Genomic DNA, 16,186 nt, shown 5'->3' with positions numbered 1-16,186 from the left:
GTTTCTCGGCTGGCCTGGGAACGCCTTGGGATTCCCCCGGAGGAGCTGGCCCAAGTGGCTGGGGAGAGGGAAGTCTGGGTCTCCCTGCTTAGGCTGCTACCCCCGCGACCCGACCCCGGATAAGTGGAAGAAGATGGATGGATGGATGGATGGATGGATGGAGGGGAGAATGATATATCTCATACAGATGAGGCTGTCCCACGGCTGGCATGGCACAGCTCAGAGACAACTGTGAAATATACCTTACCCGTCAGCCAGCTCCCTCTGAAAGGCTCCAGTTGCAAGGAACTCCAACTTGATGAGGACTTGAAGTGGCACCGGCAATGCACGGCTCATCCTAGTTTCCCTTTGTAACACTGGACTAGTTTATCACAGAGTTCCAAAAGAATGGCCTTGGGATAATAAGCAAGGCATCATCGTTTGCCTGCAGGTTGCTGCTATCCCTGAAAACATTCTCCCTCCCAATTCTACCATTGGCAATGTTCTCCCTGATGTTCTTTAAAATTTACTTTAAATTATGTTTATATGTTTAGTTTGCTCTGGACAGCATCAACTCAATGTAGATTTTTAATTTTTTTTATTTTTGCTTTCAGAAATGTTTTGAACCCCTTAAACATTTTTAGTTTTACAACTTCTGAAGTCAGAAATCTAGGCAATAGGAGTAAATCAGTAAACAAATAAGTTATCGGAGAGTTACTGAGATCGATCAAAGCTTTACTTTAGGTACAAGAAGTCTATACTGTGGATTTATGTGTAACATTTACTGTACTGTACAAAAAGCAAATATACAAAGTCAATTATAAATTGCTTTTGTCTTTTAGTAATAATTAAAGTTTTCTTAAAAACTAAACAAACAAACAAAAAGTAATTAATTTAATAATAAATAAGTATAAAGTATTTTACATTGGGTTCAACAACAAGAGCATACCATATAGATCAAAAAAGTTAAGTCGATGCTAAGCTACCTTCATGTTTTTATTTTTACATTTTGTACATTATCAAGGCAGTGCTAAAGAAATAGCTTGGGGATATTTTGTCTAATAGTCATCAATAGTTAGTACCTTATCAGTCATGGCATCAGTCATAGAATGCAGAGTATGGAGAAAAGGGCAGAAGGGTTGAACAAGGCTAAGCTAATGGCTAGCCATACAAGTGCCCATTCTATATAATTTTTTAGACATTTAAAACAACTTTTTCTTTAAAATATCATACTGGTATGAAAGAATGAAAAAGGAGCTCATATTAAACCTCTACATTTTTGTATGATACAACTTGTTTAGTTTGTCTCTGTTTCCCTACTTGAACGTTTGTGTTACTTTGAGAATATTGGCCTCCTGATGCTGCTGAATGTATCAATCCATCTTATCAGTCCTGCTCAATCCTAAAGTATACTCAACTTCAGATTGACTTCTTGTTCAATTCAGGCTTGTGATGGTTCTGCAGTACACATGTGTAAATATCTCTCAGACTTCATGGCAGTTTAGACAACAATATGACCTTTATATCAATGTTAAAAATAATATTAATATTAGTAATAATATTATCAGTAATATTAAATAATAATATTATATTAATGAAACTAACATTCTTTAAATGAATGCAAATTGTCTATCACCCTGCATGCCTAAGTTTTAGACAAGATTTCATGTTATCTTGTTAGTTATCTGTGTGTGTGTGTTTCTGCAGGGTTGGTTCAGTCCCGGTCAGGTATTCGTTATGGACGAATACTGTGCTCGCTATGGCGTTAGAGGCTGCCATCGACATTTATGTTACCTTGGTGATCTGCTGGAGAGGGCAGAAAATGGTGCCATGATTGACCCCACACTTCTTCACTACAGCTACGCCTTCTGCGCCTCCCACGTTCATGGAAATAGGTACATTTCACATGTTTGCAAATCCTTTTTTTTTCCTCTAGGGGGATTTTGAAATGACTGAAACTCACAATATTGTTTAAGTTGAAATACGCCCCACACCCACATCTGCACCAAACAGGGCAGCAGGTGCTGAACTACAACTTGAATAAATGTTGAAAAAATAAATAAAATAAAAGACAACTTCATTTGTCGACATATATAATTTCTTCTTATTTGAAACCTTATAGCTTGTAGGTTTTATTTAATTTAACTTTTTGTTTTAATTGTTGCTTTTTCTGTTTGTGATATTTCAGTTTTATTTTTGCATACTTACTTCTTTCTTTTGTTTTTTTCCTTCTTGTATAACCTCTTTACCTTTTTTTCAAATTAACCTCCATTCCACTGAACCCCAAACACTGCATTTCCTCATAACCACACCTAGTCAACGTGTGTCTGAGTTGTTAAACTGGCCAATTTCTGAGGCTGAACTTGAACGAGCCCTGTTCCCCTCCACCCCTGACCCCCCTACTCAAACAGCTAAAAGAGAGCTCAGAATAATTGAGTTTATAAAGAAAAGGGACTTCAGAACTGCAGTTTTCTCAGGAACAAGAAGGTAAGTTATCTTATGACCCAAAATCTGCCTGTGTGTAACCACAGTAACTGGAGATTAATGATCTTCTTAATTTTGTGGTAATTATAATAAACAATTGGAGCAAATTACAAGTTAACATTGAGCCTTTTGCAAATTACAGGATATCAATTGCAGTGCCTTGAAAATATATTATACAATATACATTATATATATATATATATATATATATATATATATATATATATATATATATATATATAATTACCATGGGCTACTTCTCAGATTGTCTGTTTGCCCAACCCATCAGTTTAGACGGCCATGTATTCGTAAGTTTCCTGTTGTGCCATTCTCTTTCTATTTTCAGACTGAACAGAGCTCTGTGAGATGTTCAAAACTTGGGATATTATTTTATAAGCTTTAAACGTCTCAACAACTTTATCCCAGACCTGTCTTGTATGTTCCTTGTTCTTCTTGATGCTGGTGGATCAATAATGTTCTGTAACAAACCTCTGATGCCTTCAGGAACAGCTGGTTCTATACAGAGATTACATTAAACATATGGGGACTTTCTTTACTATTTGGGTGACTTTTGAAGGCAGCTGGTTGTAGTGGATGTTAGTTAGGGATATCACAGTAAAGGGGCTGAATACAAATACATGTCACACTTATAAGATTTTTATTTGTAAAAAAAAAAAGAAATTCTGAAAACCAGGTATCATTTTCCTTCCACTACACAATTACAGCTATAGAAATACTACTTTGTGTTAGTCTATCACATAAAATCCCAGTCAAATAATTTGAAGTTTGTGGTTGTAGCTTGACAAAATCTGGAAAAGTTCAAGAGGTGTGAATACTTTCTCAAGGCACGGTAATCCCAGAATTATTATGAATCCACACTAAGTATCTGAGATGTAAATTAATTCTTATAGAGAAATTTTCAGTTATTAGTTGTCTAACAAAATTCTTACTGTTGAAGACAATGCCAATCAATGAGCAGAACAATCAGTGGCTCATTCCAAAGAACGCAACAACTTTATTGTATTTTTCCTTATGGTTGTATCCATTTATCCAAATGTCACTAATTTTACAACAATCAGAACAAAAACTTAAAGTTAAATATCAATCAAACTGTTTCAAAATTGTCTTAATATTCATATTCTTCATATGGTCTATAGTCTCCCAGACAAGGGAGATGGCGAGCCACCAGTAAACCCATCGCTCCTCTTATCCATAGGAGGAGAAGCAAGATCATCTACACATTCTGAGGAATAAACATTCTTGACTTCTTCATATTCTACAACTAAAAGTGGATTTATACTCTATTCTCACAGAAGCTCTCAAATCCTGATTATTTTTTTTTCAAAAGATCTGGGGTCTCATTTATAAAAGATTGCATAGGATTCATACTAAAAGTGTGTGTACGCCCAAAAGGCGAAAATGGCATATGCCCCCAAAAAATTGAGATTTATAAAACCATGCGCACGCACACCAGCAAGCAATTGTCCTTTATAAATCACAGCTGTACCTCAAAGTTTGCACATAAGGTCCCGCCTCAGGTTCTGCCCTCCACATGCCCACATTGAACCAGAAAAGGTCAATGCAAAGCACCTCATGAATGTGAAGGTGTATTTAAATGAGCCAGCTGATCAATGTTATTTCATGGTTACCAATGGCAACCACAGTAGAAATTGATGTGCTGGTGATGAGGTGGAGAACAGAAAAAATATCATTTTTGGGAGCTGCAGTTGTGGTGTTACAAATAAAAGGAAGCGTTGTGAGCAGCAACACTTCGTTCCCACTGTTAATTCAGTGAGTGGGACAGAGAGGACCGGAGCCGAGGTGAAGGAAAAGTGGTCAGATTTGAGGGTGGAGGCAAAAAAGTGACTAACCGGCCACTGCCAGAGCCTGTCGGCCACAGGTGGGGGGATAAGGGTGTACCCGAACTGACACCTTTTGAAAGAAGGATGGCCAGTATCGGACAGAAAAGTGATGGTCTGCCAAAAACTGATCGGGTGCGCCACTGCGAGGGTGCACACACGGGTGTGAGCGGTATTAAAGTGCGCCTCCTCTGCGCTCTGAGGGTTTGGGAAGGGGGTTAGGAGGCAGCGCCTAAGCGGGGAGCCACTGTCCCCTCGCGTGTTCATCTGTGGTACATATCACCCTGGTGATCATCCAGGGAGAGGAATGTGATGGGGAGAAAACTTATAGCTCACCAGCGGAAGCATAATTATTGCTGCAGTTTTGAAAGCTTATGATAAAGTCGATCTAAGATTAAAGTTTGACTATGGAGTGAAATTAAATATGTGAAAACACAGCCCTTTTTGGAGCTTTATAGCCAATAATACTTAACAGTTGAAAGGTCATTCAAAATTTAAGCAGGTCACATGACTGAACTGGCATTTTGATATGTTCAATGGATTTTACACAATCTGATTTTTTTTTCCAGATTTTTCCACAACATGTTCAACTGACAGTTACTGGCATGATTTACCAATACATTATTTTTCTTGCATATACATTTATAAAATGTATCTTTTTTACATTTTTTTATAAAACGTATTGAGGTGAACATTGCTGAATTTTAATTTAAGACCACAAGTTTCTCTCCTTTCCTGCTGCAACAATGCAAATGTCAACAAAAGATCTATTCTATTCTTTTGTAAAATCAAATGGAAACCCATCATCATTTCCCACTGTCTTTGCTGTATCTAGAAATGTAATCTGAATCTATATGATACCATACTGTACCATATGATACGGTACAATACCACTTTATTTCTAAAGCACTTTAAAAACAACATAACAGCTGACCAAAGTGATATACAATAACAATGTAAGAGAGAACATAAAATTTGATTATCATCTAAAAAGAAAGATAGACAGTGGAGATTTGCTTTGTGATCAGAATAGTCCGTGTTATACCTTTTCTATTTTGTTTTGAATACAAGAATGTCTAAAAGATTTTGTTCACCAAAGATGAGAGAGAGCATTTAAGCTGTTATAAGTAGGATGAAAAGCATTCATCTGTGATGATATGCCCATGACATGAAAGACTTGGATTTTTGTGAATGTTAACATTGATGCAAAAAATAAATAAAATTGAAGAAATTAATGCTACCATGAAAAGGAAAAAATTCCCATATCCTGCTGGCACTGAGAAAGTATAATGCCAGTTATCTTTGTACTGAATTTACAAACATCACAGAATAAAATATAAACTGATTCTGTGTTGTTGCTTCTGAAGATGTTAGTCGATGACATTAAAGTTTGAGATTTGACTTGGTCTATCCATGGTCTTCACAAAATTATTATTATTATCATTATTATATTGGCAGCATACATGTAAGGCGAAGGACCACAAGCCTTTCTGATTGTGTCTCTTGAAAGGTTTCCCTCAAAGTGAGTGAGAACTTTGCATCAAGTCTTTTCTTTGACTGAGAAAGAAAACTACATTAGTAAAATAGGTTTTTTGGATCTCCTAGCCAGAGATCAAACATTTCCTGAAGTTTTTTCGATGTGTGACCCACAAGTCATCTGCTCAAGATTCTAGGATGTGCAGTACCTTGTTATCTAAGCTGCACTGCTTACCTCTTGTCTAATTTGTTGTGATGTTCACAAACATCAAATCTGTCAACATCCCAGTCAGACATCTCTAGATGAAGTGTAAGAAAGACAGATAAGGGCCACTGCAGTGCTGAGGGCAAAGGTCAGTGGGGGCTCTCTCTATCTACTCATCTGTCCAGCGAACCCTGTCCTGCATCTTCATCTTCTCACTCTGTCATTCTGATAAATCATGATGGAACAGTTAGGCCTTTGATCAATAGAGACAGATGGACAACTTTCACTGCTTTACTTGAAAATAAGTTTGATCAGAAAAAACAGAAAGGGAGTTGGACTCTGAATGAATAAAAGTTTGTGCATAGTGAAGCAAAAACAAAAAGCTCCAAAGAACACACTAAGAAATTCACTTTCATGTAAATTTAGATCCAGATCTTTTTGTTTCACGAAATTTAGAGAAAAATATAGTCTGGCCACCCTATGCTCAAGTCCATTTTGGCATGCATCAAACAGAGAGCTGCTCTTCCAGTCTTGTCATCATGCCTGGAGGTCAGGGCTTGACAGGCTGACAGGTTGTCATGTGTGATGGGCCAGTGTGTGTGCTGCTGTGTGTGCTTCTCTGCACACACCTCACCCAGCTTATCCACCCACTCACCCTAACAAACATGCATGCAAAATCACACAAAAACCGCACCCCTGTGTTCTAATAGACTCCTGGCCTTGAGGTGTTGTCAAACCAAGCTGGACTTGGCTGCCCTGTGGCCCCCCTAAAGTGTCAGGGTTTGACTTCTGTCCAGCTGAATATTGACTCTATTTAGATCTGCTGTGTGTTATAAAATACCATCAAGTAAATAAATACATAAATAAATAGTTTTTAAGTCAATATCAAAGAAAGTAGGTTTTCATTTCTAAACTGCAGAAAAAAAACCCTTATTACAACTGCAACTGTTTTATAATGTTGAGTAAAAATATGCATAAATGTTGGCCTTTTTTAGTTTAAATATTAATGAGGGTCATTTTTAAAGGCTTTCTGGTTCTTGTAGAACCAAAGTAAGAGCTGTGTTCACCTTTTCAGCACAAGACATGGTTCTGTTGGTGCCTTCAGGACAAATCTTTTGGTGTGACCTGGGGCAGTTTAACACTGAGTTTGAAGTGGCTGGGATGGGAGTTAGCTTCTCAAAGTCTGAAGACTTGGTTTTCAACTGGGAAAAAATGGAATGCCCCTCATGGTTGGGGGCATGTCTTTGCCTCAAGGACAGAAATTCAAGTATCTCGAGATCTTGCTCATGAGAGATGACAAGATGGAGCAGGAGATGAACCAATGGCTCGGGGCCTCATACATGTGTTTTTCTGGCCTGCCGCAGTGAAGAAACAGTTAGGCTGTTGTCTGTCTATATTCCAACCATCATCTGAGGTCATGAGGTTTGGATTATGACCAAAGTACAAGATCCTAAAACCAATTAGCTGATATGACCTTCCTCCATTGGGTTTTCAGGCTTAGCTTTAGAGATAGGACAAAGAGCTCCATCATTAGAAGGGGAGTTCCAAGTAGATCCGCTGCCCTTCCTCGTTGAAATGAGTCAGCTGAGGTGGCTCCTGGGCACTTTCCCGGGGGAGTTGTCTTCGGGAGGAGACTCTGAGGCAGACCCAGGACTTGCTGCAGGGGTTATATATCCTCTCCAGCCTGTAAACTCCTTGGGATCCCAGGAGCAGCTGGAGAGTGTGATTGCAGAAAGGGATGTCTGGGTTTCCCTCCTGGACCTGTTGCCTCCACGACCCTACCTAAGACGAGTCAAAAAAAATGGATGGAAGTTTTTTTTGTTTGTTTGTTTGTTTTTCAAATAATTGGTCAATTAGCTAAAAATATATCTAAAATATAGGAATTTAATTATTTATTTACAGGCTCAGTACAGTACAGTATTTACTTTGATGAAACAGACAGGCAAATCTAAGCAGTTAAAAAAAAAGAATAAATGATATATCTATTGCCAACATGCTCTACTGTCTTCTACTGTAAGATTGTGATGTTTTGGTCCAATTCTTCAAGAAGCTGAAAAGAAAGTGTTGCTGGCTTGCTGTTTGTTTGTCATTGATGGCTCATTTGCTTGTTGTCATCATTGAAGCTGTGAAGTTATCAGGTCAGGCAGACAAGAGGAAGCTGCCAAGTAATTACATGCATCTGGCAAAAACAGAGAAAAGGAACCCTGCAGGACTTAATTAGTGTGAAAACTCACTCATTTATTTTCTGTCACAGTGACAACAATTAAACTGTTTTTTTTGTTGTTGTTTTTACAGTGGTTTATATATTTGCTTGATCTTATTTGTTTTTGTTTGTCTCCTTAAACTTTGTCCTAGCCTACACATATAAAAAACCTATTCACAGTACATATGTTCATTTTATCTCAAAACCCAATTTTTTCACCTATTTGTGTGTTTATTTTAACAAATGTTACTAAGAAAATAATATCTCATCAAGTTAAAACAGAATGAATGAGAACTCATCTGGTCAGAATTGACCAGATGTGTCCAAGCACTTAAGTTATCATCTCACTGGGCTGTGACAGTAAGAAACTAGTCGGTGACTCAATATTGTAAGTAGGTGAATTTTTAGTTGCAGTTTCATTGAATTCTAAGTAAGATGTGTCTTTTGCAGTCAATATTTGAAAACTAAGGCTACTTTTGTGCACACAATTTGCAAAGCTGTATTTTAGCCTGTGCACATTTTTTTGTTGTCCACATCATCCACATAGAATCTGCCTTAGCCCGCTTTGTACCCATCTTGCCAGCTGCCCCCACATTTATGATTTAATCTACTGGAGCACAATTTTGAAATTAGCAACTATTTAATTTTTGGGTCAGCTCAATTTAAGATTGCTACCGCAGCTATTTAACATTTGCAAACTCATTTTACGGATATTGACCTAAATTTTGGTGTTGTGGTAGTTAAGAGTCATCCTGAGCCCATGCTGTTAGTCCTGATAGAGATCTTTGGGTAAAGGTTTGGCTTGCAAAGCAACAGGCAATGTGTATTCTTTAAAAAAAAATGCAAGTTTCCATATATTTATGAGTTTAAAAGAGAAGAGCTCAGCTTTAGTAAGTTGAGTAGTGACTGCTGTTATCAGGTAATAATATCAACTGGAAAAAAAAAAAAAAAAAAGATGTAAGCCTATATCAGAAGGCCGTTATCACAATGCAGTGATTTTCAAATAACCTATGTATGATGACAGCAATGAGACTCCTGAAATTCTTTTATGGCTTTAAGTTTTGGTGTGACACTGCTAGATTATCAGTTCGCCCCATCTGGCTGCCCTTTTAAAAAAATTCTGGAGGTGCTCTGCTCACACTCTAGAATTATGGAAACTGAAATGATAAGGGTTTGAGGCTAGTTTAAGATGCCCACAACACCCCTTTGACTATTTTAAGAGAAAAATTGTTGCACAGATTTTTTTGAAACAATTCAAGCAACAAGATGGTGAGCCTCTAAAACTCACGCAACTAAACTGAGAACCCCTGTGAACATTTGGAGACATTTTGGGGACTCCCTCGTGAATGTCGTTTGCCAACTAGTCTCCAACCGTTGCAGCACAGTGAGATACTGGCTTTAACCAGCTTCAAAGACTTGAGCTGTGTGTAGTCATAGTGTTCTGAGCAGCAGAAGCCCCCAGCTGTCTGCAACACACTGATGATGTCTGCTAAAATGTTTGTGAAAACTGAAGGGAGTCAGTACAAAGTAATGGCTGATGGGAAGCAAATTGGTCTCTGTTAAAGTTTAACACGGCACCATTCCAGCAAACATATACACACCCAGTATGTACCCAGTTTCTCATTGTCCACTGTAATGACATGTCGGGGGATGGGGGGAGCAGGGTTGTCATGTCCTCAGCTTCTCATCATGCTGTCATGGCCAACAGTCCAACGCCTCTTCTGTCACATGCACTCTGCTCACACTCCACTATGTCACAATAGATAAACACATCAGACACACACAGAAACTGGAATATGGAACTCTAATTAACCTCCTCTCATAATATTGGAGGTTAAATTCAGTTTTGCATCATGCATATTTGTGTGTTTGTGCACAGAGATGTAAATCAGGATAGGCTGACAGTCGTTCTAATTTCTACCTGCTGTTTTCTGTTTATTCTGTTTCATTTGACTTCATCTCAACATGAAGACAACAGTTTTCTTTCCATCAGAACAACATGGTTCCATTCAGTTGCCAGTAGTAGTAATTGATACCAACTTAGTAGACCCCGTGCTTTAATGAAAATTGAAAATAAAAATACATATATATAATTTCCTATAGTACAAAGGAAAATATAAAAACTGGGGAAACGTAAGTAGGTGGACAACAGTAAAACCTAATCTTTTGTTTCAGATTTAAGTTTTAGAACTACATATATTTTGACTTATGTTAGACTGCATTCCACTTTGATGGCAATGTATCACAGTGATAAAAAACAAAATCCCTGTCATAATGCAGTGCACCAGTAATTCAGTCCAATGAGAAATGTTTTGACTTTATACATTTTAGACTAATTGGTGACATAAAAATTGAAGGAATAGGCAAATTCTATTTTCAGTGTGACACTGCAAACAAAATTTGCCTATTCTCAGAGTCCTATGCAATGTTGAGTGTTTGCAACCCAGCAACCATTGTGTGATTGCTTTGAACAGCCATTTGTTGAAAATCACAGCATATTTTTGTGTGCGCAGCTTGCAAAACTGTGACCTAGGCCAGGCTTATTATTTTGTTGCCCACTTCCACATCATACCATCTTGACCAGCTTTGGACCCACTTTGGTAGCTACCTCCATGTTTATTTGATTTAATCTGCTGAAGTACACTTTAGAAATGAAGACAGGCAGATTTGGACCAGTTTTTTGATAATTAATGTTTGGCATAGTTAGACCTAGACAATCGGGACTGTAAGCTCAGATGTTTTCCGTAATAAGGAGAGCTCCCTTCAGGTGGCAAAAAATACACTATATTGCCAAACGTATTTGCTCGCCTCGTTTCAGACTCATATGAACTTGAGTGCCATCCCCTTTTTATTTCATAGAGTTTAATATGATGTTGGCTCACCCTTTGCAGCTATAAGAGCTTAAACTCTTCTGGGAAGGCTTTCTACAAGGTTTAGGAGTGTTTATGGGAATTTTTGTCTTTTCTTCCACGAGCTCATTTGTGAGGTCAGACTGATGTTGAACAGAAGGCCTGACTCACAGTCTCTGCTCTAATTCATCCCAAAGATGTTTTATCAGGTTGAGGTCAGGACTCTATACAGGCCAGTCAAGTTCTTCCAAACCAAACTCGGTCTTTATGGACCTTGCTTTGTACCCTAGTGCGCAATCATGTTGGAACAGGAAGGGGCAATGCCAAACTGTTCCCACAAAGTTGGGAGCATGGAATTGTCCAAAAATGCCAAAGTTCCTTTCACTGTAACTAAGGGGCCAAGCCCAGCTCCTGAAAAACAACCCCACACCACAATCCCCCTTCCACCAAACTTTACACTTGGCACAATGCAGTCAGACAAGTACTGTTTTCCTGGTAACCGCCAAACCCAGACTTGTCCATCATATTTCCAGATGAAGAAGTGTGATTTGTCACTCCAGAGAATGCACCTCCACTGCTCTAGAGTCCAGTGGTGGCGTGCTTTACACCATTGCCTCCGACACTTTGCATTGCACTTGGTGCTTGGATGCAGCTGCTCAACCATGGAAACCCATTCCATGAAGCTCTCTGCACACTGTTCTTGAGCTAATCTGAAGGCCATATGAAGTTTGGAGGTCTGTAGTGATTGATTCTGCAGAAAGTTGGCGACCTCTTTGCACTATGCGCTTCAGCATCCGCTGACCCTGCTCGGTCAGTTTACATGGCCTACCACTTCATGGCTGAGTTGCTGTCGTTCCCAGACACTTCCATTTTCTTATAATATTGCTGACAGTTGACTGTGGAATATTTAGGAGCGAGGAAATTTCATAATTGGATTTGTTGCACAGGTGTCATCCTATCACAGTGCCATGCTGGAATTCACTGAGCTCCTGATAGTGACCCATTCTTTCACAAATGTTTGTAAAACAGTCTGCATGCCGAGGTACTTCATTTTATACACCTGTGGCTATGGCAGTGATTAGAACACCTGATTCCGATAATTTGGATGCGTGAACAAATACTTTTGGCAATATAGTGTAGCTCTTAGTGCTCTGGAATCACGAAAATGAACACCCGCAATGATTCTGCAGTGTCAGTATCAGTAATTAAGACACAACACAAAAACAATCACACTACAAAATTGGCAAAACAGTAAAAAGTCCTTGTACAAATATTAATAAAACAGGCTGAACGTAAAAAATCAAGCCCGATTACATTTAAAATTTATCTGAATAATGGCCCGGCTAATAAAAACGTTTTCCATCTATTTGTTCTTGATTTGAGCTGCCTGAATCTCTGCCCAGATGGATGGAGCTCAAATTCACCACGGAGAGTGTGATTTGGAGAGGGGTTAATGTGTTCTGCCTTTTGTAGCACTCTCTGCAATTACTTTAAGAGAAAATGTGTCACAGAAATTTTGAACATCCAAGCAACAAGTCTTTGTGACTCATGCAAATAAACTGAGAACCTCTGTCAACATTATGAAACAATCTTGAGACTCTATTGCTCCCTTTGCAACAAATTTTCAATGGTCACTGCTTAGAAAAAAACTTGCTTAAGGTTCTCATTCTTAGGCTTTTTAATCTCCTTCCACTAAGCCAGATGTATCATTCCCAATAGAGAATTAAAAGGTCCAAATGTTTTGGCATTTTTTTAAACGAAGTGTATAAGTGTATCATTTTATTGAGTGGTTGTATTGAAAAGGTCTCTGATAATAATATCAGGATGATATCATTGCCGCTTGCTGCTATTTTGAGTGTAGCTGAAGGCAGTGGTTCAGCACTGCAGAGGTGTCCTGTATAAATCGGCCAGTGAGTCTAAAGATTTTGATTTGGTTTCTGAATATCTTTGTTAGAAGAAATTCTGCCCATGCATACATTTCTGATTGTTTTTATCTCAACTCAACACTATTGACAAGATTTAAACAGAAAACACAGAAACATGCTCATGTTACATAATTTTGTTATAGACAAGCAAGATATTTAATATTCTCCTTTGTTTTATAAAAATATTTAAAAATAAAAAATCTTAAATGTTCCCTTCATTGGCAAATGTTCTGCAATTTGTCTCAATATATTTGAGTTTTTCTTGATTACCAAGAATAAAGTTGTGAGACTTTAAAAAGTTTTATAGTTGAACTGCTCGCTCACCCATCTGAATCTCCATTAAGTTAGATGGTGCTCACTTCCAGCACTGAAACACTGCTGAAAATTGGCTACCAATTGGTTTTTTTTGATTGTTATTGCTTCTGTCTTTAGGCCTGATGGTATTGGTACGGTGACTGGGGAGGAAAAAGAGCGCTTTGAGGAGATCAAGGAGAGGCTACGAGTGCTTCTGGAAAACCAGATTACACACTTCAGGTGGGAATCAGGTGTACAAACCACATGTTAAGGTCCATTCAAGGCCAGCTAGCCAGGGTTTCAAAAAAAATGAACTCTTTTGTTGTTCATTAGGTACTGTTTTCCATTTGGACGACCAGAGGGGGCGCTAAAGGCAACTTTGTCTTTGCTTGAAAGGGTGAGTTAAATGTTTACAACTGTAAACCTGACACATGTATACATTTTTTGCCTTAAACTTTAGCGCATGCTTTTTATATAAACGTCTTTGTAATAACCGTCTGTATTTTTTTTTTGCTTTCTTTTAATATTATACGTGCTTGGTTGTGGCTGACAATGAAGCATGCATAATAAAAAGAAGGGAGAAAAACCCCCCAAAATAAATCCCTATATTTTTAAAACAGAATGTAACAGAAACCTTAGCAGGTCCTTCTTCCTCATCACTGGATTGTTCCATATCAAATCTTTCTAAGTCTTGATCATTTTCTGACACTTTCTCCTTTATAGCATCTTTCATGTCAGGTTTCTTGTTACCAGTGTCATGATCCAAGATCTACTCAAGGACCTCAATAACTGTGTATTGTTTGGTCATTGTGCTGCCACAGATTGAACTGTGAGCAAGGCCTCAAAAACTTTTTATCTACCAGAGTTGTTTGTGAGAATGCCAACCAGTGTGGTTCATATGGGGAAAAAGTTCAGATTCCTTTGAGTATCGCCATGGAAGCCAAGTAGGGAAGGGAGGTGTTTTGTGTCTGTCTGTGTGTGTGTCCACTCAAAATCAAATGCATCTGGGGGTGTGAGAGTGGATTTATGTCCAGTTTTATTCACTGAATGTTTCAAAAAGTAATTTCTACTGATTGGCCATTTTTTACTGGGGAAACAAAGGGTGTAGCAAAGTTAAATGAAATACCCATAATTAAATGAAAATTATCAAAATTGATTTTGTTTTTCAGATGACTTGTAAACAAAGTAGATCAAAGGAATTTTTTTTAATGCTGTACTCATTTTACTGGTCAATGCACCTATTTCAAGCATAGTTTTTTTTGAGGACTTTTGACACACTGAATGGAACAAATTTGTACCTGTCAGATCTGATATCTTATCATCCCTCAACCAAACATGACTAATGTTGTTGCTGTGTCTTTTGGTAAGGTTCTGATGAAAGACATCGTCACTCCAGTGACACAAGAAGAAGTCAAAGCTGTGATCAGGAAGTGTCTGGACCAGGCAGCCGTGGTCAACTACCAGCGCCTTTCAGAATATGCAAAACTGGAAGGTACATCATTGTTCTTTAGGTGCACCTTTCTGTTTGGGAAACTGAAATAACCCAACATGACATTTTCTTTCTTTGATGTGGCTGGTAACATGATATTTATTAAGGATGAATCAATACCAATATCAGTATTGAGAATCGATTTGAATCAGTTAGTTATTAAGTACCATGGTGTATGAACAGCACATGAACACTCAGTTAGCTGAGAAGTTAATATTTTAAACACTGTTCGGTATTTTCACACTGGGAGATGTCATTCAGTTGCTATGAATTTTGCCTTACTTAAACCAAATTAACTGAAACAAATTGCTTTTTTTGGACTATTTTCTTATCAAAAGAAAAATACCTTTCACTAATGGAGTTTTTAATACTTTTTGTTTGACACATGTTCTGTATGACATAGTTTAAAGTTTAAAGTAATAAGACAGTATTTTTTTTTATATGTATATTTTTTAATTTTATATTGACATTACCAGTGATAATCCTACCTTGCTGTACCTGCTAGCCTCATGACTAACGAGTGTTTTGTTTTTCTGTTTGTTTATAAGTGGAGTTATGTCTGTTTAAATTAGGTGAAAAACAGTACACTGAAAACTAAGGTAAAACTTAAAAGTAATGTAGATACTGAACTGGGATTTTATGCTTTTATATGCATTTTATACATTTAGGGACTAAAATGTGATCTTTTAAGACTTAACAAGAATTAGAAGTCAACTTGTTTTTTATAGATGTCATCACAAGATTATATCATTACAGTTCGTGCTGAATGTAATTTTTGCAAACCTACTAAGGGTCAGATTTGTCTTTGGCTAGGTAGGCCTGCTTTAAGAATTTGTTTTGATCCTAAAGCTTGTCAGAGGTTCAGAATTGTTATTAAAAAGCCAAATGTTTAAAAATGTCCTACTGCATTTCAGTTATAGAGTAATATCACAAGTCTGTAGAAAACCTCTGATAACTGTCTTCTAAAGTGAGTCAAATTTGACAATAAGGATGTCATATTTATGTTGTTTTCCGATCAACCTTTCAAAAAATCAAATGAAAAATGAGTAAAAATGCATTCAGTTCAGTTGTTCTGCTGACTTCATCTACACCTCAGCTTCTCTTTCAGCCAAATCCTACACTTCCTGTGTATCCCAGTTTGCCTTGCTTGGTAATTGAAATCACGCTCCATTTTTCCTTTTTTCTTGGCCTCGCTCCTCTGGTTCTCCCTGACTTCCATCCTCACTGCTCTTGTTTTCTTGTTTTTTTGGCTTGTATGGTGTCCCAAAAGCTGAATAAGCTATTTCTGAGAAATGATGGTGCCGATAAAAACTTAAACGATTGAGGGAGTTTTTTTTCTTTTTGTTAACAACTTGATTAAATCCTTTGCCTTTTTTCTGGAAGCTAACAAGACCGTTTAGGCAAAAGGCTCATTTAGAAGAGT

The 16,186-nt window shown here is 37.7% G+C and overlaps 1 protein-coding gene across 1 annotated transcript in view; it reads left to right on the top strand.

Annotated features, from left to right (window-relative positions):
- cadpsa (Ca2+-dependent activator protein for secretion a) overlaps positions 1–16,186 on the top strand; it is a 203,657-nt gene that overhangs the window by 127,600 nt on the left and 59,871 nt on the right. The window contains 4 exon segments of the mRNA XM_037975313.1: positions 1,687–1,874; positions 13,413–13,514; positions 13,608–13,671; positions 14,643–14,766. Of these exon segments, the coding sequence (XP_037831241.1) occupies positions 1,687–1,874; positions 13,413–13,514; positions 13,608–13,671; positions 14,643–14,766 (478 nt within the window).

This window comes from Kryptolebias marmoratus, linkage group LG4 (genome assembly GCF_001649575.2).
Source record: "Kryptolebias marmoratus isolate JLee-2015 linkage group LG4, ASM164957v2, whole genome shotgun sequence".
In the NCBI taxonomy this organism is placed as follows: Eukaryota; Metazoa; Chordata; class Actinopteri; order Cyprinodontiformes; family Rivulidae; genus Kryptolebias; species Kryptolebias marmoratus.
This window is presented reverse-complemented; position numbering and strand designations above follow the sequence as displayed.